We start from the raw sequence: 22677 nt of genomic DNA, 5'->3' as shown, positions 1-22677 counted from the left end.
AAGGGGTCTTGTCAAAGATGACAAGGGGTATGTGGAGATACAGAGCGACTAGAGACAGAGGAAAGGGTTTTTTTTGGAAAATGACAAGGATATGTGGGGATACCAGAGATGGAGGGGAGGGGAAAGCAGCAAAAAGGGGGAAGTGGGAGCACGGAGTATCCTAGAGGCAGATGTGTGAGGGGGAAAGGGGGCATTCCAGAGATGGGTCATTGTGGGGTATCCCAGAGATTGGAGGGAGGTGTTCCAGAGGCATAGTACGGTGAGAGGAAGAGGAATGTGGCATCCCATTGTGCATGGGGAAGGGTTTCCCCAGAAATGTGTAAAGGAGTTGAATCTCAGACATGGGAAGAGACTGGCATTAGGGTCATCTGAGAGATGAAATGGGGAATGTGAGGATACGAGGTGACCAGATATGGAGGGAAGTACAGAAGAAAGTGGTATCCAAAACTGGGGCAGAGGGAGCATCCCAAATTGGAGGGCGGGGTGGGTAAGAAGGGGAAAGTGCGAGTCTGAGAGATGAGACGGGGTTGGGGTGGGGGTGGGGGCAAGGGACATCCCAGAGATGGGCGGGGGGATGAACGAAGGGGCAGGGTGTGATGGAGGTCTGGAAGGCGCGTTTCATAGTCGGCCTACCAGAGATGGGGAGTTGGCTCCTGGTAATATGGGGAAGAAGAAGAAGAAGAAGAAGGCTGAATCCCAGAGATGAGGCTGGGGTGTTCCAGAGATGGATGGGATCGGAGGGTGGGGTGGGGGAAAGGAAGTTTCCCAGAGCCATGGGCGTGAAAGTGAGGCGGGATATCCTATCGACATAGTGGGGAAGAGGATGTCACCGAGTCAGGGAAAAGCAGTGACACAGATGGGGAATTGAGAGGGATGGGAGGCAGGACAAGGAGGTCAGACCCAGAGACGGTCCGTGGGGGCAACCAAGAGACAGAAGACACTGGGAATGGGAGGACCAAAGACAGGGAAAAGGGGGAAGCGGCAGACCCAGAGACAGGGCTGGGAGGGAGAGATATATGAGAGAAAGGGAGATCTCAAGCAGAGGGGAAGGAGATGACCCATAGATGGGGGAGGAGGGAAGGGGAGATTCAGCGATGGGAGAGGAAGTGATATGGGGGTGACCCTGAGCAGACACAAGGGTAGAAAGTGGCAATCCAAATGTGGGTGGGTGGAGTGGCACAGAAACATCAGGGATGGGGAAGAGGGTGACCCAGAGATGGGGTGAGGATGGAATGAGGCAACCAAGAGACAGGGAAGGAATGGGGGAAAGGGGCAAGAAGGGAGAAGGGGGAACATAGAGAGAGTGGAGTGGAGAAGGCTGACCCAGAGAGGGCTGGTGGATAGACCCAGGGAAGGGGGCAATCCAGAATCAGGAATTGACGTGAGACGGGGAGTAGCCCAGAGACATGGTGAGTGGGGATTTAGAACGGGCTTAGGGTGACCCAGTGATATAAGTTGTGGGTGTTGTGGGAAGTGGATAACCAAGAGGTGGAGAGGTGGGGAAGGGAAGGGAGCAGTCTGAGTGGGGATGAGTTGACCTACAGATGGCTGAGGGCAGAAAAGAGGGACCTAGTGAATGAGGGGGTTGGGGGGAGGTTAAATGGGTGAGAGACATTGTAGAGACAAGGGGCAGCCCTGGGAGGGTGGGCTGATGGAGGCATACCAGAGACGTGGGGGAGAGAAAGGTGAGTGACCCAGTGAAGGGACAGGGGAGAGGGGTGTGGAGTGACACAGAGACTGGTGAGAGGGATGACCCAGAGACTGGGGGAATGGGGAGACTCTAAGATGGGGAGAGGTGGGAGCGGGTGATGAAGGGTCTCAGCCCGACACTCGATGGTTTATTCCCCTGACTTGCTGAGTTCCTCTAGCATTTTGTGTGTGTATAATGCATGTAGTTTTGTTGGTTATTATGACCTGTAGGAATTTATCATGGTAAGTATTGTTTGCAAGTAAGGGATTAAAAGCTGCGCAGATTTCAATTGGCCAATATCCATATAAAATTGACAATCCTGAGCAGAAGTTTCCGAGCAATTCGGTGACAGGGGCTGGTCTGTTACCCTGGGGCTCAAGGAAATAAAGTTTGAAGGAAGTACGAGTGCAAGTTGTCAGAGACCAGTTGAGCAATGACATCACTTCCTCATCCAGAGTGATGACCATTCGGAACCCATCTCCACAGGGGCAGCCGGAGGTGAGCAGCTGGGATGGATTTCAGGGAAGGCTGGGTGAATGGAAAGAGAGAGAAAAGAACATCGCTACAGGGTGATGAGAGGAGACGGAACAGAAACACTGACAGGGACCAGAGAGGAGGAATGGCCTCTCTGCTGGGGAGTAAAGGCAGGTGAGGAGAGGCAAAAGGTCAGAGTGGGGAATAGAGGAAGGGAAGTTTTTTTTTTACTGAAATAAGAAATCAATATACATGACATCAGATTGAGGGGCACCCAGACAGAACATAAAGTGTCACTCCTCCACCCTGAGGGTGGCCTGATCGTAACACAAGAGGAGGCCATGGACCAACATGTCAGAATGGGAATTAAAATGTTTGGCCATCGGGATATTCCGCTGTTGGTGGATAGAGCGGAAATTCTCAATGAAGTGCCCCCCCCCCACCCAATTGATGATGGATCTCAGCAATGTAGAGGAGGCTGCATTGGGAGCATGGGACACAATAGAAGCCCCCAGCAGAAAGGACTCACCTGAAAGGACTGTTTAGGGGCCTGAAAGGAGCTGAGGGAGGATGTGAATGGGCAGGTGTAACACTTTGGACACTTGCTAGGGTTAAGTGCTGGGAGGGAGATTAGTAGGGAGGGACAAATCGACAATGAATTGATCATGTGGATAGTCAGAGGCTTTTCCCCAGGGTTGAATTGGCTAGCACGAGAGGGCATAGCTTTAAGGTGCTTGAAAGTAGGTACAGAGGAGATGTCAGGGTTAAGTTTTTTTATGCAGAGAGTGGTGAGTATGTGGAATGGGCTGCTGGTGGCAGTGGTGGAGGTGGAAATGATAGGGTCTTTTAAGAGACTCCTGAATGGCTACATGGAGCTTAGAAAAATAGAGGGCTATGGGTAAAGCCTAGGTAGTTCTAAGGTAGGGACATGCTCGGCACAGCTTTGTGGGCCGATGGGCCTGTATTGTGCTGTATGTCTCTAAGGGAATCACGGAGGGAGCGATCCATGTGGAAAGAGGGTAGGGGGGAGGGGTTGAAGGTAAAGCCATGTTTGGTGGAAGGATCCCTTTGGAGATTATGGAAATTGTGGATGATGATGTGATGGATGCAGAAGCTCATGTGATGGTAGGTAAGGAAAAGAGGAATTCTATCACTGTTAAGACAAAGAGAAGATGGGGTGAGTAGAGATATTCAGGAAATAGAGGAGATGTGAGTGAGAGCAGCATCCACAGTGGAGGAAGGGATACGTGGTTCTTTGAAGAAGGAGGAGATCTTTGAGGAAAGCAGTCTCCTAAGAACAGATGCAACGGAGACAAATGAACTCAGACAAGGCAATACCATTATATATGAGATTGGGTGGGAAGGCATATGGTCAAGATAACCGTGGGAATAGGTAGGTTTATAAAAGATGTCGGTTAACAATTTGTCTCGATAGATGGAGGCAGAGAGATCGAGAAAGGGGCAGGAGGTGTCAGAGATGGACCAAGTGGGCATGTTCAAGGTGGAAGCTAGAGGCAAAGTTAATGAAATTGACAAGCTCAGCACGTCATCAAAGTAGTGGTCAATGAAATGGAGGAAGAGCTGGGTAATCTTCGATGGGGCATGGTGATAAACCAAAGAGGGGCCTGTACAAGTCTGGCCTTTGGGGTTCGAGGAATTGGTGGGGGTTACAGTTTACAAGGAGGAAGAGAAGGAGAGAATCAGACCAGGAGGACGTGGCTGCGAATGAAAGATCAGCAACACTTTGAAAATGATTGACTGAAAAAATGTTTATTTTTGCAAAATGCTGGAGGAACTCAGAGGGTCAGGGAGTATCTATGGAAAGGAATAAACAGTCGCTGTTTCAGGCTATGACTCTTCACCATGCCCAGACAGTTTTTTTTTTTCTGGTTAGATGCTGCCTGACCTGCTGAATTCCTCTAACACGTTGTCTATGTCGCTCTATATTTCCACCATCTGCAGAAACTTTTCTATTCACATTTGTAAATGGATTGGACTTTGATATTTGACACACGGAATGCCTGTTGATATTGAGAATAGTGTTTATGGGAGTTTGCTGTATTAAATTAGCAACTGAGATTTCTATATATAACACTGAGGCAGCTGGCATGGAACTGGTGGTTGCAGACATTTTGCACTCTCATCTATGGTGATGAAATGCTTTCAGAGGTTGGTTATGGCTAGAATCAACTCCTGCCTCACCAAGGACCTGGACGCACTGCAGTTTGCCCATTGCACAATAGGTCTGAGGTGGATGGGATCTCATTTGCTCAACACGACAATCCAAATACCTACGTCAAGATGCTGTTTATTGACTACAGCTCAGCATTTAACACCATCATTCCTACAGGTCTGATCAAAAAGCACCATAACCTGGGCCTCTGTACCTTTCTCTGCAATTGGATCCTCAACTTCCTCACTGGAAGACCACAATCTGTGCAGATTGGTAATAACATCTCCACCTCACTGACAATCAACACTGGCGCTCCTCAGGTAGGTGTGCTTAGCCCATTGCTCTACTCTCTCTACACCCATGACTGTGTGGCTAGGCACAGCTCAAATGCCATCTATTAATTTGCTGATATAAATATTGTTGGAAAATCTCAGAAGGTGACAAGAGGGTGTACAGGAGTGAGATATTCCAGCTAGTTGAATGGTGTCGCAGTAACAACCTTGCACTCAATGACAGTAAGACCAAACTGATTGTGGACATCAGGAAGGGTAAGACAGGGGAACACACAGCAGTCCTCACAAAGGGATCAGAAGGGGAGAGAGTGAGCAATTTCAAGTTCCTGGGTATCAATATATCCAAGGATCTATCCTGGTCCCAACATATCAATGCAGTCGCAGAGAAGGCACCACAGTGGCTACATTTTATTTGGCATTTGAGGAGACTTCGTATGTCACCTACAACACCAGCAAATTTCTACAGATGTACCATGCAGAGCATTCTAAGTGGCTGCAACATTGTTTGGTGTGGCAGGGGCTGGGGGGGGGGGGGTTGGGACGTTACTGGCACTACTGTACAGGATCAAAGTAGGCTGCAGAAAGTAATAAAAGTAGTCAACTCATGGGCACTGGCCTCCGTAGATCCAGAACATCTTCAAAGAGCCAGGCCTCAAAAAGGTAGCGTGCATCATTAAAGATGCAGGGCATCCCCTCTTCTCACTGCCACCATCAGAAAGGAGGTACAGGAGCCCAAAGGCACACACTCAGCTTCTTTCCCTTGTTACGTGACCATGGTTTTGTTTATTGTAGCTGTCACTTTAAAACGCCTGGATGAGGCGGGACTATGACGTCAGTATAACAAGCTGCGACAGACCGTTGGGACTTTCAGAGAAAGAAAGGAGGAGAGAGAGAGAGAGAGAGAGAGAGAGAGAGAGAGTGGAAACTTTGGCTCTCAAGCTGCCGGTAGTAGCTTGCTGTGACAATGGGTAAAGTCTGATACTTTCACATACCCAAAGGATTGGGTTGATTAACAGCACACCATGCACATTGGACATGTGACTGTTACTTTGTATCATCCACACGTGGATTTTGTTGGAGTATTCTGTGGCGACCACTTTTGTTAACCCTTACATGGTTTTGGGTATGTTATGTGGTAACCACTGATGCTAAGGAATATTCCGTGACTGTCACTTTGTGATATTTCTATGTGGATTTCGGGACGACTCAACAGATAGGATCTTCGGCGACTGATATTTTGATTTCCCAGCGTGGAACTTGTGGAATTCTTTGTGATTGCCTCCTTTCTACATTTCAAAGTGGATTTACCAGTCCCTCCTCACTCATTCCGTGGATTACTGGACCTTTCTAGTTTTCAATCTTAAGACTTTAAGAACTGTTCCTAAGCTTGACAGTTTGGGAGCCACACACATACATAACACTGTTAGCTTCTATTTATTTCGTTTAATATCTTACATTTTAAGTAGATACTAATAGATATGGTGGTTTTACCGCTAAAACCTGACTCATTTTGTGATCTATTGCTGCTGGTACATAACATAAATTGGGGGCTCATCTGGGATTTTGAATATAAATGGGGCCTATCGATTGATTGATTAACGATCTGATTGGTTACTTCCTTTTTGATTGACTTGTGGTTATAAACCAGCAGCAATGGATATTGATAAATTTCAGGCATCACCAACCTCTGAGGCATTAGAGGATGCCAGAAATAATGAGTTGTTGATCATTGCTAAAAAGTTGGGTTTTATTACAGTGAAACCAGTTATAAGAAAGGCAGGGATTCAGAGGAGAATGGTTGAGTATTATGTATCTACTAATGTGTTTGAAGAGTGGCTGCTAGAGTGGTTTCCTGGAGGTAAACCGGAGGACCATCAGTACAGAATGGATTAATTGCAGCTAGAGAAACTTAGATTAGAGGACAGAGAAAGAGAAAGGCAGTTTGAAGCTGCGGAAGCAGACAAAGAAAGGAGGTTTGAGCTAGAGACGTTAGAGAAGCTACTGCAAGGGGTCCAATGTTTGACTCTGCTGATAAGTTTGTTTCTAGTCGGAAAGTTAAATTGGCCCCTCCATTTGATGAGGCTGAGGTTGATAAATACTTTCAGCATTTTGAGAAAGTTGCTCAGAGCCTACTGTGGCCAAGAGGCAGTTGGCCTCTCCTGTTACAGAGTGTAATTAAGGTAAGGCTCATCATGCTTATTCATCCCTGTCAGTTGACAATGCAGCTAATTATGACATTGTGAAACAGGCTGTGCTTAAAGCCTGTGACTTAGTTCCAGAAGCCTATAGGCAACGTTTTAGGAATCTGAGGAAATCTGTGAACCAGACTCATGTGGAATTTGCTTATGAGAAGACCGTTTGTTTTGAACGATGGTGCATATCTAAAAATGTGGACGATGATTTTGACAAACTGAAAGAGTTAGTTTTAATTGAAGAATTTAAAAGGTGCATCCATAATGACATAAAGACATATTTGGATGAGAAGGATGCAGCAACTTTACAAGAGTCTGCTAAATTAGCTGATGAGTTTGCTCTAACCCACAAGGTTAAGTTACCACGAGTAACACCTTCCAAAAGGGTAGCATGGGTAAACCAGAAATCAAATCTGGGACTAGTGTCAAAGGGAAGGATGAAGGGAAGCAATCAGAGGAGAAACATTCTGGTCCTGCTTGTCACTATTGCAAGAAACCTGGTCATGTTATTGCTAATTGTTTCCACCTAAAGAAGAAGAAGGAAAAGGAGATAGTTCCAGAAGCTTGTATTCAACGCTTTGAAACACCTATAAGCCAACAGGGTTCTGGACTTTCTGATGAAGCTCTATCAAAGATTGAGATGTCTGACCTGGTTAGGAAAGAATTCATTGTTTTTGTGTCAGAGGGGTTTGTTTCAGTGAATGAGGGGTCATCCCCGGTACCAGTGAAAATTCTTCGAGATACCGGGGCTTCTCAGTCACTCTTGTTAGACAGCGTTCTAGAATTTAGTGATGAGACTGCCACTGGTGAGGTAAATCTTGCTCAAGGCATTGGGGCTGACATTGTTTCTGTATCTCTGCACAAGGTAATTTTGAAGTCCGAGTTAGTTTCAGGACCTGTAAAGATAGGACTACGACGCAGGGCATTTCATTGTTGTTAGAGAATGACTTAACAGGTGGCAGAGTTGCCTCTGCGGTGTATTTGACGACTAAGCCAATCACTGATGACCCAAAGATGGATTCTAATGTTTATCCAACCTGTGCAGTAACTAGAGCTATGGCCGAGAAGCTTGCCAATGTGGATGGTTCTGTGCAGCATAGTTCCGCTACCAAATCAGGACTCAGGTTTTGATGATGTGACGGGGTGCTGAAGTACCCCTATGAACTGTGTTTTTTGAAAAGAGAGAGGGAGTTGTCAACCCCGGACACCTTGTTATTAAGAGAGAGAGAGAAACAAAGACTGCTTGGAGATGGTGTTGTGGTTTCTCTGCAAGCGTGTTTACACTTTTGCAAAGACACTATCAGCTTCTGTATTCTTACAGAGAGAGAAGGGAGGAGCTGTTTGATGGACAGCTGGTGTTCAGCACAGGGAGATAAATGGGAGGTCTGCTGGTGGACCTACAGACACATGGTTTTTGGGCACTGAATGAGCTTTGTTGTGGCCACAGAAAAGGTTGGTTTGGAGGATCGATCAGTGGCTCTCACAGTGTGAAAAGGGTATGACCAGTGGGGAGTTATTCGTGTGTCCAATCCTCACCTGGGTTAATAATTCCACCACAGAAGAACGGTCCCCTTTGTGTGTGGTCACAGTCGGTGACTTCCAAAGGATTTCGGAGGACAATGGGATGATCAACGGCATCAGCTTACCTGAAGACTCAAAACTCTCTCTCTCTCTCTCTCTCTCTCTCCATCACTACTCGACTCAATACCACGAACTGAACTGAACTTCAGTCATCATCGTAAGACTGAATCCATTTACCCCTAGGCTTGAAGAAGCTTGGTTTTCCTACTTCCACACTTATATATATATGTATATAATCATTGCTAATCTGTTTGATATATCTGCATTTATATTACTGTATTGTGTAGTTACTAATAAATAGCATTACTTTATAACAATACCAGACTCCATGGTGTTTTCTATTTCAGCTGGGTCTTTAACCCATCACGGGGAACGTGACAATGACTTGTCAGTGTCTTTCCTTCCTTCATTATTGGACCAGGATCCTTGTGTTAGGATTGACAATAAAGATTTGTCTTTGTCCAGGAAGGAGTTTATAGCGGAACAGACCAGAGACCCTGAGATTGTTGCTTTGAGAAAAAGTTCTCCCAGGCGATGAGGTTGAGAAAGTGCCAGTAGGGTATTATATCAAGCTTGGAGTGTTAATGAGGAAGTGGAGACCACCTGATATTCCTGCAAGTGAGGAATGGGCAATTGTTCACCAGGTTGTAGTCCCTAAAGTCTACAGGAATGAGATTTTAACTTTGGCCCATAGTATGCCCTTGGGTGGCCATCTAGGTGTGAATAAAACTGTGGATAAGATTTTTAAATAATTCTTCTGGCCTGGTTTGAGGAAAGATGTTGGAACATTTTGCCGAACTTGTCACACTTGTCAGGTTGTGTTTAAACCTAATCAGGTCACCCCAGTGGCTCCACTACAGCCTATTCCTGCATTTGGTGAACCCTTTTCGAAAGTTATTGTGGATTGTGTTGGCCCATTGCCAAAGACCAGAGCTGGCCATCAGTATTTGCTAACCATCATGTGTACAGCATCTAGATTTCCAGAAGCAATACCTCTTAGGAATATAAAAGCTCCTACTGTGCTGAGGGCTCTCATAAGGCTTTTCATCCTATTTGGTTTGCTTAAAGCAATCCAGTCCGATCAAGGAAGTAATTTTATGTCAGGATTATTCTGGTAGATAGTTTACAAACTGGGAGCCAAACAAATTACGTTGTCTGTGTACCATCCAAAATCCCAAGGGGCCTTAGAAAGATTCCATTCTACCCTCAAAACCATCATTAGGACATTCTGTATTGAATATGAGAACGTTTGGGATGAGGGAGTTCACTTGCTTTTATTTGCCATGAGGGAGTCAGTGCAATAGTCCCTAGGCTTCAGCCCCTTCGAACTTGTGTTTGGACACCAGGTCTGAGGACCTTTAGCGTTATTAAAAGAACAGTGGATTAACAATGACCTGCATATTAATTTGTTAGACTATGTTTTAAAATTCAAGGACAGATTGCAAAGGGATTGCAACTTAGCAAGGGAAAGTTTAAAATCCGCCCAGGAAAGAATGAAAATTTGGTATGATATGGAAGCCAGAAGGAGGTCATTCAAGCCGGGAGATAAGGAATTGCTTCTTTTCCCTGTTCAAACAAACCCTCTGTGAGCTAAGTTTCATAGTCCCTACAAAATTGTGTCTAAAGTCATTGATGTGGATTATGTAGTCAAAAGATAGATGGAGGCCAACGCAGCTTTGTCATGTAAACATGCTTAAACTGTACCATGAGAAACAGACAGAAGCTGTGACCATTGTTGTCAATAACAATGAATCTGAACTCTCTGGAAATTTACCAGCTGATCCATCTGAGGCCTATTTTAAATCCAACATTATTTCAGCCAGTTTGACAAATTCGACTATTTTGGAAAGTCTTGATGAGAAATTGGCTCATTTATAGCCGCAGCAGCAGTAGCAAATGAAGCAGTTGATGATGAAATTTAGGAATTTGTACCCTGATGTTCCAAAAAGAACCAGAGTAACCTCACAAGATGTAGATATCGGTGTTGCCAAACCCATAAAACAGCATCCGTATCACATGAATATTGAAAAATGTAGACTTGCTGAACAAGAAATTGAGCATATGTTAGAAAATGGTATTATTAGGCTTTCTACTTCAAATTGGAGCTCACCTTATGTTATGCTACCTAAAGCAGAAGGTAGTATCAGGTTTTGCACTGATTACAGGAAGGTGAACGCAATAACAAAAACAGATGCTTACCCAATCCCTAGAGTGGATGATTGAGTAGACAAGGTTGGAAAGGCTAAGTTTCTTACAAAAATCGATCTGTTCAAAGGGTATTGGTGTGTTCCATTAACAGATAGAGGTAGAGAAATTTCTGCATTTGTAACACCTTCTGGGTTGTATGAATACAATGTTCTGCCATTTGGAATGAAAAATGCTCCCGGAACATTCCAGAGAATGATTAATTCTGTAATTCAAGGGTTAGAACACACAGATGCCTATATTGATAATTTGGTCACGGGGAATGACACCTGGGAAGCCCATATCACTGCAGTGGGAAAGCTGTTTGAGAGGCTTTCCAAGGCCAATCACAGTTAACCTAGCTAAGAGTGAATTTGGCCATGCCACTGTGACCTATCTTGGTTATGTTGTAGGTCAGGGCAGGCTGGCTCCTGTCCAGGCAAAAGTTCAGGCAATTTCGGTGGTTCCCATTCCAACCAGTAAAAAGACTCTTAGAAGATTCCTGGGAATGGTCAGATATTATTGCAAGTTCTGTAAGAACTTTGCTGATATTGCTCTCCCATTGACTAACCTCCTGAAGAAGGGTGAAAAGTTTATTTGGATGAAGCCTTGCCAGGAGACATTTGAGAAATTGAAAGCCATCTTGTGTCATCAACCTGTGCTCAGGTCACCTGACTTTACAAAGCCATTTTCCATAGCTGTAGATGCCAGTGATGAAGCTGCAGGAGCAGTGTTACTACGAAGGGATGTTTATGATGATGTTGACCATCCTGTGGTGTACTTGTGAAAGAAATTCAATGGGCATCAAAGAAATTATTCCACCATAGAGAAGGAATTATTATCAGCTATGTTGGCTTTGCAGCATTTTGATGTGTATGTTTGCACAGCTCAGAAACCACTTGTTGTGTATACAGATCGTAATCCATTGGTGTTTCTGAGTAAGCTGAACACACAAAAATAGATGGTTGTTGAATCAGAGTTTGATTTTGCAGGAGTATGATCTCATGATAACTCACATTAAAGGCAGGGATAATATAATTGCCGATTGTCTTTCCAGATGTTAAGTTTGCAATGTAGTTTTAGTAGTGGGGTGGAATTTACAATTGGTATACGCTCCTGCAATATGTTATATTAGTCTGTAGTATGCTGTATGGTAACCGTAAATACATTGTTTCACATGTTCTAGTTTGCAGTTACAGTTTTGCTCTTACAGATGAAAATTTTGTGTGGAGGTGTGACATGACCATAGTTTTGTTTACCGTGGGGGTCACTTTAAAAGGCCTGGATGGGGTGGGGGGGGGGGTAGAGAGAGAGAGAGAGAGAGAGAGAGAGAGAGAGAGAGAGAGAGAGAGAGAGAGAGAGAGAGAGAGAGGAGAGAGAGAGGGAGGGAGGGAGGGGAGAGAGAGAGAGAGAGAGAGGAGAGGAGAGAGAGAGAGAGAGAGAGAGAGAGAGAGAGAGAGAGAGAGAGAGAGAGAGAGAGAGAGAGAGATAACTGTCTGCTAGTGATATTTCTACGTGGATTTCTGGACGACTCAACGACGGATAAGATCTTTGGCGACTGATATTTCGATTGCCCGGCATGCAACTTGTGGAATTCTTTGTGATTGCCTCCTTTTTACATTTTAAAGTGGATTTACCAGTACCTCCCCTCACTCAGTCCGTGGATTACTGGACCTTTCTAGTTTGCCATCTTAAGACTTTAAGAACTGTTTAAGAAGGAGATGGTGGTGGACTTTAGGAGATCTAGGCCTCATATGGAGCCAGTGATCATTAATGGAGAATGTGTGGAGCAGGTTAAGACCTACAAGTATCTGGGAGTACAGTTAGATGAGAAGCTAGACTGGACTGCCAACACAGATGCCTTGTGCAGGAAGGCACAGAGTCGACTGTACTTCCTTAGAAGGTTGGCGTCATTCAATGTCTGTAGTGAGATGCTGAAGATGTTCTATAGGTCAGTTGTGGAGAGCGCCCTCTTCTTTGTGGTGGCGTGTTGGGGAGGAAGCATTAAGAAGAGGGACGCCTCACATCTTAATAAGCTGGTAAGGAAGGCGGGCTCTGTCGTATGCAAAGTGCTGGAGAGTTTAACATCGGTAGCTGAGCGAAGGGCGCTGAGTAGGCTACGGTCAATTAAGGAAAACTCTGAACATCCTCTACATAGCACCATCCAGAGACAGAGAAGCAGTTTCAGCGACAGGTTACTATCGATGCAATGCTCCTCAGACAGGATGAAGAGGTCAATACTCCCCAATGCCATTAGGCTTTACAATTCAACCGCCAGGACTTAAGAACTTTTTAAAAGCTATTATTAATGCTTTTTGAGATAGTGATTTAGATGCATATCATATTTTTTACTGAGTTAAGTATTGTATGTAATTAGTTTTGCTACAACAAGTGTATGGGACATTGGAAAAAAAGTTGAATTTCCCCATGGGGATGAATAAAGTATCTATCTATCTATCTATCTATCTATCTAAGTTTGGAAGCCACACATATACATAGCACTGTTAACTTAAGTTTAGTTTGTTTAATCTCTTATATTTTAAGTAGATACTAATAAATATAGTGGTTTTAACATTAAAACCTGACTCAATCTGTGATCTATTGCTGCTGGTATGTAATACCCTCTGCCATCCAGTTTCTGAATGGACGTTGAACACATGAACACTACCTCGCTACTTCTTCATTTCTATAATTTAACTATATATATATGCAATTTCTGTAATTCACAGTTATCGTTTGTGTATTGCAACCGTAATGTTAACAAATTCTATCGCATTAATGTCTGTGACATTAAACCTGATTCTGATTGGCAGCTTGTCTACCCAGAGGTCTCCGCGCTTCAGAATTCGCCGCCGGTGACCCAGCGATCAAATGCGCAGGCGTAAAGATCACAGCTGGGTTCCGAAAATCGCGCATGCGCTCAGTGGACGAAAGGCTCTGGCGGATCGGCCGCAGGTAGGAGCGGGTAGCGGAGTGGTAACTGTTTCGGGCGGATAATTAGGGAATATGTGCGAGAGATGTCCTGGGATTTACGGATTAGCTCAACTGTGAGCTAGCCTGGAGTTCCCCTGGAAATTTCTGGAAGAGGGAATAGGTTTGACGTTACTGGGGGATAGTCAGGAGGTGAGAGGGTGTCTGGTCATTTACAGCTGCAGCAGGTTTCCTTTTTGCCCATCTTCACACATGGTGCTGAAGACCCGGTGAGTGACCGGGTGAGCTCTGGGGTATTCATCCCCTGCTTTAATGCTGAGGTGGGGAAAGGGCTGACAGATGGGTTGTCCGTCTGTACAGCAGAATTTCTGGCCGTTATCGTTAGTCTGCATTGAGATGAATGAGTTAAGCTGAACAGAGTCGTGATCTGCCTCGGTAATGCAGAGTTGGGAATCGAAACGTTCAAGGGTCAGGGTTAAGAATGGAGGTGAATATATGTTCTGGAAGAGTGCGGGAATAGTAGTCCAGTTCTGTTGGGTAATTGCACATGTGGGCGTATCGGGTAATGAATAGGCCTACGTTCTCGCAAAACAGCCACTTACTAAGTCGAAGGCAGGAATTATAGTCAATATGGGAAAGTATGATGTCAAATCTATTGTTAGGTTGAGTGGGATTCGGAAATAGCAGAAATTGTGGGAGAGGGAAGTGGTATTACAATTTGTTTCTATCAGTCCAGGGGAGGCACCTTTTGGGAAGGAACAGGAAGGAAGATGTGTGTTTGATGAGACTGAGGTTTGGACATACTGGGTTGCACTCTACTTTGGCACTTGTTGTTAAGCATGGGAATGGGTGGTGTGATTTTTGTAAGGTCCCAGAGATGGTGGAATATGGGACTAAGGTGTGGTGTACCACAGATATTTGTTGTAATGTGGGAAGCTGTTTGGGCAATTATTGGGGAGCTCTGGGTACCTAGTTTGCAGGATATTCTGGCACCTGAGGCGGGGATGATTAAGTTGTGTGGGTCCCTGGTGAGCTTTTTATTTAAAACAGGTTTAGGAGTTCAGATCTGATCCCTGTCACGGCTCCCCTCATTCTCCCTTACAGTAGGAGGCAGTAATGCAGCTTCCTGAGAGGTGCAAGCCGCTATTAGCACAAAAGAAGAAGGAGGCAGGATCGGGGCTCCGAGCGGGTGTTTCATCAGCATCGGTGTCTGCACCACAAGTGAGAGACAATTGCTGTGAGCTCCGGACACACTGTGGCCCTGCAAATCCAGGACAATCTGGTCCTTTTCATCACCCTTAGCCCCTCGATCCATACCCAGGCCCTGGATAGATGTGTCTCTTGTTAATGGGTTTTTCTGGTTATAGAGGTGCCATGGGTGACACTTCCAGTGTTTCCCTACCGGTCTGGAAACACAGGTGGAGGGAATAGGAGTGGATGGATCTCTCCAATACTGTGGAACTCCAACTACCTCAATCCAAGGATTAGGAACTTGGAACAAAATAGTTCCAAGATAGTCTCTGATAAAGAGTCTACCTTCCACTTAATAAAAATACCAAAAAAAAAGCACCAAATTCTTTCCATGAGCTTTAGTTCTTGAGAAAATAACCTTTGTTCTACCTCCTCTTGTTCTGGGCCTTTGTACTTGTGAGAACATGTTTTGTACCGTTCTCTCTGAGTGAAAATGATATCAAACACCTTTGTCCTGGGTAACAAGTGACCTGTAAATTTCACATCACTAAAGTGCCGCACTCTAATGAGAAAAAGTTCACCAGTGTTATTCAGCAGGGTGAGGGGGGAGGTCAGAGTAATTAGGAAATCTGCTCGAGCAGCCATATAATATGTGATCTTTGTAGCACTGAGGCATGTGATCTCAACATGAAATAATACTAGTGGAGAGAGACAAACTGAGCCAATTCACAGACTGAAGACAGGCAGTAACGCTTATAGGGGTGTATTATAGACCACCTAATGGGGAGTGAGAATTGGAGAAGCAAATTTGTAAGGAGATAGCAGATATTTGTAGTAAGCACAAAGTTGTGGTTGTGGGAGATTTTAATTTTCCACACATAGACAGGGAAGCCCATTCTGTAAAAGGGCTGGATTGTTTGGAGTTTGTAAAGTGTGTGCAGGATAGTTTTTTGTAGCAATACATAGAGGTACTAACTAGAGAAGGGGCAGTGTTGGATCTCCTGTTAGGGAATGAAATAGGTCAGGTGATGGAGGTATGTGTTGGGGAGCACTTTGAGTCCAGTGATCACAATGCCATTAGTTTCAATATAATTATGGAGAAGGATAGGTCTGGACCCAGGGCTGAGATTTCTGATTGGAGAAAGGCTAACTTTGAGGAGATGCAAAAGGATTTAGAAGGAGTGGATTGGGTCAATTTGTTTTATGGAAAGGATGTAATAGAGAAATGGAGGTCATTAAAGGTGAAATTTTGAGGGTACAGAATCTTTATGTTCCTGTTAGGTTGAAAGGAAAGGTAAAAGTTTGAGAGAGCCATGGTTTTCAAGGGATATTGGAAACTTGGTTCGGAAAAAGAGAGAGATCTACAATTAGTATAGGCAGCATGGAGTAAATGAGGTGCTCGAGGAATATAAAGAATGTAAAAAAGAATCTTAAAGAAATTAGAAAAGCTAAAAGAAGATATGAGGTTATTTTGGCAAGTAAGGTGAAAATAAATCCAAAGGGTTTCTACAGTTATATTAATAGCTAAAGGATAGTGAAGGATAAAATTGGTCCCTTAGAGAATCAGAGTGGACAGCAATGTGTGGAGCCAAAAGAGATGGGGGAGATTTAGAACAATTTCTTTTCTTCAGTATTGACTACGGAGAAGGATATTGAATTGTGTAAGGTAAGGGAAACAAGTAGGGTAGTTATGGAAACTATGATGATTAAAGAAGAGGAAGTTCTAGCGCTTTGAAAGAATATAAAAATGGATAAGTCTCCGGGTCCTGACAGGATATTCCCTAGGACCTTGAGGGAAGTTAGTGTAGAAATAGCAGGGGCTCTGACAGTAATATTTCAAATGTCATTAGAAACGGATGGTGCCGGAGGATTGGCATATTGCTCGTGGTTCCATTGTTTTAAAAGGTTTCTAAGAGTAAACCTAGCAATTATCAGCCTGTAAGTTTGACGTCAGTGGTGGGTAAATTAATGGAAAGTATTCTTAGAGATGGTATATTAAATTATCTGGATAGACAGGGTCTGATTAAGAACAGTCAACATGGATTTGTGCATGGAAGGTCATGTTTGACAAATCTTTTTGAAATTTTTGAAGAGGTTACTAGGAAAGTTGACAAGGGTAAAGCAGTGGATGTTGTCCATATGGACTTTAGTAAGGCCTTTGACAAGGTTCCACACTGAAGGTTAGTTAGGAAGGTTCAATCATTAGGTATTAATATTTAGTAAAATGGATTCAACAGTGGCTGGATGGGAGATGCCAGAGAGTAGTGGTGGTTAACTGTTTGTCAGGTTGGAGGCCGGTGACTAGTGGTGTGCCTCAGGGATCTGTACTGGGTCCAATGTTGTTTGTCTTATACAATAATGATCTGGATGATGGGGTGGTAAATTGGATTAGTAAGTATGCAGATGATACTAAGATAGGTGGTGTTGTGGATAATGAAGTAGGTTTTCAAAGCTTGCAGAGAGATTTAGGCCAGTTAGAAGAGTGGGCTGAAAGATGGCAGATGGAGTTTAATGCTGATAAGTGTGAGGTGCTACATTTTGGTAGGACTAATCAAAATAGGACATACATGGTAAATGGTAGGGCATTGAGGAATGCAGTAGAGCAGAGTGATCTAGGAATAACGGTGCATAGTTCCCTGAAGGTGTAATCGCATGTGGATAGGGTGGTGAAGAAAGCATTTAGTATGCTGGTCTTTATGAATCAGAGCATTGAGTATAGGAGTTGGGATGTAATGTTAAAATTGGACAAGGCATTGGTGCGGCCAAATTTGAAGTATTGTGTACAGTTCTGGTCACCGAATTATAGGAAAGATGTCAACAAAATAGAGAGAGTACAGAGGAGATTTACTAGAATGTTACCTGGGTTTCAGCACCTAAGTTACAGAGAAAGGTTGAACAAGTTAGATCTTTATTCTTTGGAGCGTAGAAGGTTGAGGGGGGACTTGATGGAGTATTTAAAATTATGAGGGGGATAGATAGAGTTGATGTGGATAGGCTTTTTCCATTGAGAGTAGGGGAGATTCAAACAAGAGGACATGAGTTGAGAGTTAGGGGGCGAAAGTTTAGGGGTAACATGAGGGGGAACTTCTTTACTCAGAGAGTGGTAGCTGTGTGGAACGACTTACCAGTAGGAGTGGTAGAGGCAGGTTCGATATTGTCATTTAAAGTAAAATTGGATAGGTATATGGACAGGAAAGGAATGGAGGGTTATGGGCTGAGTGCAAGTAGGTGGGACTAGGTGAGAGTAAGCATTTGGCATGGACTAGAAGGGCCGAGATGACCTGTTTCCTTGCTATAATTGTTATATGGTTACGTAGGAAAATTGTTGGAGAATTTGATGGTCAGTCCCGATGCCTGATCTGTGCCCAGTTAGATAATGACTTCTTTGAACTTAGGCTGAACTTTGCTGTAAAAGTGTGATGTCAGAGCTCAGCATAGTGATTAAAATTATCTGAAATGTTGACCTTCTCCCATTGATGCCTTTTGTGAATCTTTTTACAGGTTAGAAACGGCAAAGAATGTGTGAAGTGGAATCTCAAGCAAAACAACAAGGGATTCTCTCACTCAGTCGAACTGCAAACACACCAGTGAGTTCACCGTGTGGAGAGAGGCCAGTCACCTGCTCTGTTTGTGTGGGAAGGGACTCACTAATTCTGCTGACCTGTGGTCACACCAGTGAATTCAGTGGGGGAAGGCCAGTCACCTCCTCTTTTTTGGGAGGGGATCTACTCAGTCATCCAGCCTGAAGATACATCAGCAAGTTCACACCACAGGGACAGGGTTCACCTGTTCTGACTGAGCAAAGTGATTCACTCTGTCATCCAAGCTGACAATACATCAGAAAATTCACACCAGTGAGAGGCCTTTCATCTGCTGTGTCTGAGAGTTGATTCACTCACTCAGCCGACCCACAGACAAACCAGTGAGTTCACAAGGGAGAGAGATTTTCAACTGTTCCGTGTGTGGGAAGACATTCACTCAGTCATCTGATCTGTTAACTCATGAACGAATTCACACTGGGGAGAGGCCATACATCTGCTCAGTGCAGGAAGGGATTCACTCACTCATCCCACCTACAGCCACACGTCAGTTCACACTGGTGTGATGCCGTTTACCTGCTCAGACTGTGGGAAGAGATTTTCTTACTCATCTCAACTGAAGTCACATCAGCAAATTCACACTGGGGAGAAGCCGTTCACTTGCTCAAGCTGTGGGAAGGGATTCTCTCAGTCTTCTCATCTGAACACACATCAGCGAGTTCACACTGGGGAGAGGCCGTTCACCTGCTCAGACTGTGGGAAGAGATTCTCTCAATCATCACAACTGAAGGTACACCAGCGAGTTCACACTGGGGAGAGGCCATTCACCTGCCCAGAGTGTGGGAAGGGATTCTCTCAGTCATCTCAACTGAAGGTACATCAGCGAGTTCACACTGGGGAGAGGCCATTCACATGCCCAGAGTGTGGAAAGGGATTCTCTCAGTCATCCCAATTATTGGCACACCAGTCAGTTCACACTGGAGAGAGGCCTTTCATCTGCTCAGACTGTGGGAAAGGATTCACTCTGTCATCCCACCTACTGACACACCAGTCAGTTCACACTGGGGAGAGGCCGTTCACCTGCTCAGAATGTGGGAAGGGATTCTCTCGGTCAAATCAACTGAAGGTACATCAGCGAGTTCACACTGGGGAGAAACCATTCACCTGCCCAGATTGTGGGAAGGGATTCTCTCAGTTACCTCAACTGAAGGTACACCAGCGAGTTCACACTGGGGAGAGGTCATTCACCTGCTCAGACTGTGGGAAGGAATTCACTCAATCATCGCACTTTTTGGCACATCAGTCTGTTCACACTGGGGAGAAGCCATTCACCTGCTCAGACTGTGGTAAGGGATTCACTTGCTTATCTCAGCTGAAGGTACATCAGCGAGTTCACACTGGGGAGAGGCCATTCACATGTTCTGTGTGTGGGAAGGGATTCACTCAGTCATCCAACCTACAAACACACCAATCAGTTCACACTAGGGAGAGGCCGTTCACCTGCTCTGAATGTGGGAAGGGATTCTCTCGGTCATCCAACCTTGTGAAACACTACCGAGTTCACACTGGGAAAAGGGTTTAAATAAGTTGCTTGCTGGATATTTAACCATCACAGTTGCTGAATCCAGATGCAAGTTCAAAAGTGACTGTTGAGGTTGAACTCTGCAATTATTGTTGCACCCAGTTCTGCACCCTGGTCACTGGGCATGGGAAGAGTTTCTTCTGCTGATGTTCACCTTTAATGGGACTGGAGTTTCATATTCTTGATCTGTGACTAATAAATCAGTTCTATTTTAAACTCCGTCTCAGGTGCCTAGTGAATTTCAACACACCTAGTGTACATTTGGGGGTCAACTCAGCCCAGTTGGTCCCTGCCAGTGTTTTCGTTCCACAATAATCCCTTTAAATCCATCCCTGCCATTCGTCCCTTGCTCTCCGTGTGGTGATGGGTTCCAAACAGTCACCAGTCTGTGGGAGTAGAGGTTGCCCTTGAATTTCTTGCATGACTTTCTGCAGACTGACAAAGAAGATGAGCTGACTGCAGTTACGTCTGACTTTTTCTTCATCCCTCAAATTTCTGGGCTGAGGAAGAATAACATTGGTCATTAACATCCTGATCCCCAGATCTACTTAACATTATGGGTCATTGCAATGCTTCCAAAGGGCTGTGTCTCATACAGCTGGGTTGTTAGAATAGAGCACTGTCTTCCAAAATATGAAAGCAGAATGGTGAAACATTAGTTGGATGTTTAATGGAGCAGCGTCAGAAACCAAAGGTTGGTCAGCACAAGGCAGAGTTCAGGACTCTGGACTGTGAAAGAGGTAAGAGCATATGATGAGGAGCAGGAAACTGAGTGGGGGTTTATGGCAATGAATGATAGAGTAGCAACATTTGGAAGATGATTGAGGAAAAAAATTGCTTTGACTGTTGACACAAAGAATGCCTTTTGACATCGAATGCATTGGTTGTGGGAGCATGCTCTGTTAAACTGGCTACTGAGTTCTCATAAAAACATTGACTGGATTGGCGGCATTTGGCAGCGGGGAGGCAATGCTTGTAAACTCATCGAATGGCACTGTTCTTACCCAGAAATCTCTGAGCTTCCGAATTTCCTATCACTGCGAATCAAGCGTGCAGGGACCGGGTCTGTTGGATCCATCTGTTTAATTTGAATTGTTATTTTCTTTCCTCTTCAACAATTAATTCTCTGCCTATGCTTTAAGTAGCCTTTGTATGCATACAGTTTAAGATGCCTCTTGTGGCTGTACAAAGTATAATTCAGGAAGTTTCTTTGTACTTTATTAAGTGAGGAAGTATTTTCTCATTTTTTTGATTTTTACTGCTGTATTGATGAAGTGGTTTCTAACTGGTTTAATATTTTCTATAGATGTTATTGGTATTTTTCTTATCTTTGGGTATGATAGTAGCTGTTATGTTAGGCACCATCTCCAGTTTTGCTTTCTTCAAGTACTAGACCCCTGTCGCTGTTCTGTTCCTGGTCTATCAACTTTATATAAAATGATCATGAAGAAACAGTTTTATGCCTTGTACCTGACTTCCAAAGGTTTAAAGACCAAAATCAATCAATTAGCTGAGCAGGATTTAGAGCTCAGAACAATGCAAGACAAAGAGGGAATTTTTAGTGTGCAACAAAATGGGTAAGAACTTCCTTTTATGTCCCAAATTGTCTGAGAACAAAATAATTCTGGCTTTTTCATCATCAGATGGAAATTAGGATTGAGGACTTCCTTGCTATTTTTAAAAATAAAATTGAAAAAAGAAAAGCAAGCTGGTAGAGCCATATTTAAACTTGCTAATTTATTATGCAAGTCATTAGAGTGTCAAAAATTAAAGTCGTACAAGCAGTTTGGCACAGAAAAAAAATTAATAAATTTGTGCAAGTTAGTGAGTTTGTGGAAAAACTTAAATGTATCTCAGCAGTGAATGGGGGAGAAAACTTAATCTTGGTTTACAGGAAGTTGTGAAACCTGCTAGAAACTCTTACCCAAATAAAACATTTAAGTTTGATAAATTAGTGAAAAAGTCCAAATGAAAAATGCCAAAATGTTAAGTTTAAGAAATAGAAAATGGTTGGTGCTGATTTGGAGATAAAACCATGAGGTCGGTTTGATCGACTGTGAGTGAGTGAAAGTTAGCAGGATGAGTAAAGTTTTTTGGTGATCAAAGGAAATGCGAAACTTGCAACGAACTACAAAGACAGCATGATAGAGACAGTAAAAATTTGTATATTTGCATATCTTTGCATGAACCAAATTAGTGAAAGAACACAATGGTAATTCGATTGAAGTCACACACAGAAAATGCTGCAGGAACTTGTGTTTGTGTGTGTTGCTCAGGATTTCCAGCATCTACAGTATCTCTTGTGTTTTTATTTTAATTGATGTGCATTGCTCGGGGCTCAGAAACAATGTCTCCTGATGAAGGGTTTTGGCCCGAAACGTCGTCACTACCTCTTCCCATAGATGCTGTCTGGCCTGCTGAGTTCTGCCAGCAGTTTGTGTTTTTATTTGTCAAGACTTCAAGTGGACAGTCCTGCTAGTGAAGCTCTACGGGTGGTCCAACAAGGGAAACACTCACTACTGAAGCCCCACCGGAGGACTGACAGCCTACATTAAACAGCCTCCCTATACAGTGTCACATCCAAACTCCAGAGAATTACAGGCTACATGGACTGCCCGAGAGAGTAACACCATCTGAACTCCAGAGAATTACAGCCCACATGGGACAGTCAGAGTAATACCATCTGAACTCCAGAGAACTACAGCCTATATGGGACAATCCAAGAAAGCGATCACCATCTAAACAGAGAATTACAGCCTACATGGGGCTGTCTGACACAACGATACCATCCAGACTGGAGAATTACAGGATTGACATGACATAGACTCCACAGTGGACCCTAGTGAC

The 22677-nt window shown here is 44.1% G+C and overlaps 1 protein-coding gene across 1 annotated transcript; it reads left to right on the top strand.

The window, feature by feature from the left end:
• Window positions 1-4557: 4557 nt before the first annotated feature.
• Window positions 4558-20046, top strand: LOC140730840 (uncharacterized). The gene is made up of 3 exons (XM_073051780.1): window positions 4558-4657; window positions 13401-13542; window positions 18211-20046. Exon 3 carries the CDS (start codon window positions 18814-18816, stop codon window positions 19828-19830), a length of 1017 nt encoding a protein of 338 aa, XP_072907881.1. The 5' UTR covers window positions 4558-4657; window positions 13401-13542; window positions 18211-18813; the 3' UTR covers window positions 19831-20046.
• Window positions 20047-22677: the final 2631 nt, after the last annotated feature.

This window comes from Hemitrygon akajei, chromosome 7, assembly GCF_048418815.1.
Source record: "Hemitrygon akajei chromosome 7, sHemAka1.3, whole genome shotgun sequence".
NCBI classification, from domain to species: domain Eukaryota; kingdom Metazoa; phylum Chordata; class Chondrichthyes; order Myliobatiformes; family Dasyatidae; genus Hemitrygon; species Hemitrygon akajei.
Note: the sequence above shows the minus strand (reverse complement) of the source record. Positions and strands in the feature narration are given on the sequence as shown.

Coding starts and splice junctions, on each gene's coding strand:
- LOC140730840 (XM_073051780.1), top strand. CDS start 18,814: ATGCCGTTTACCTGCTCAGACTGTGGGAAGAGATTTTCTTACTCATCT.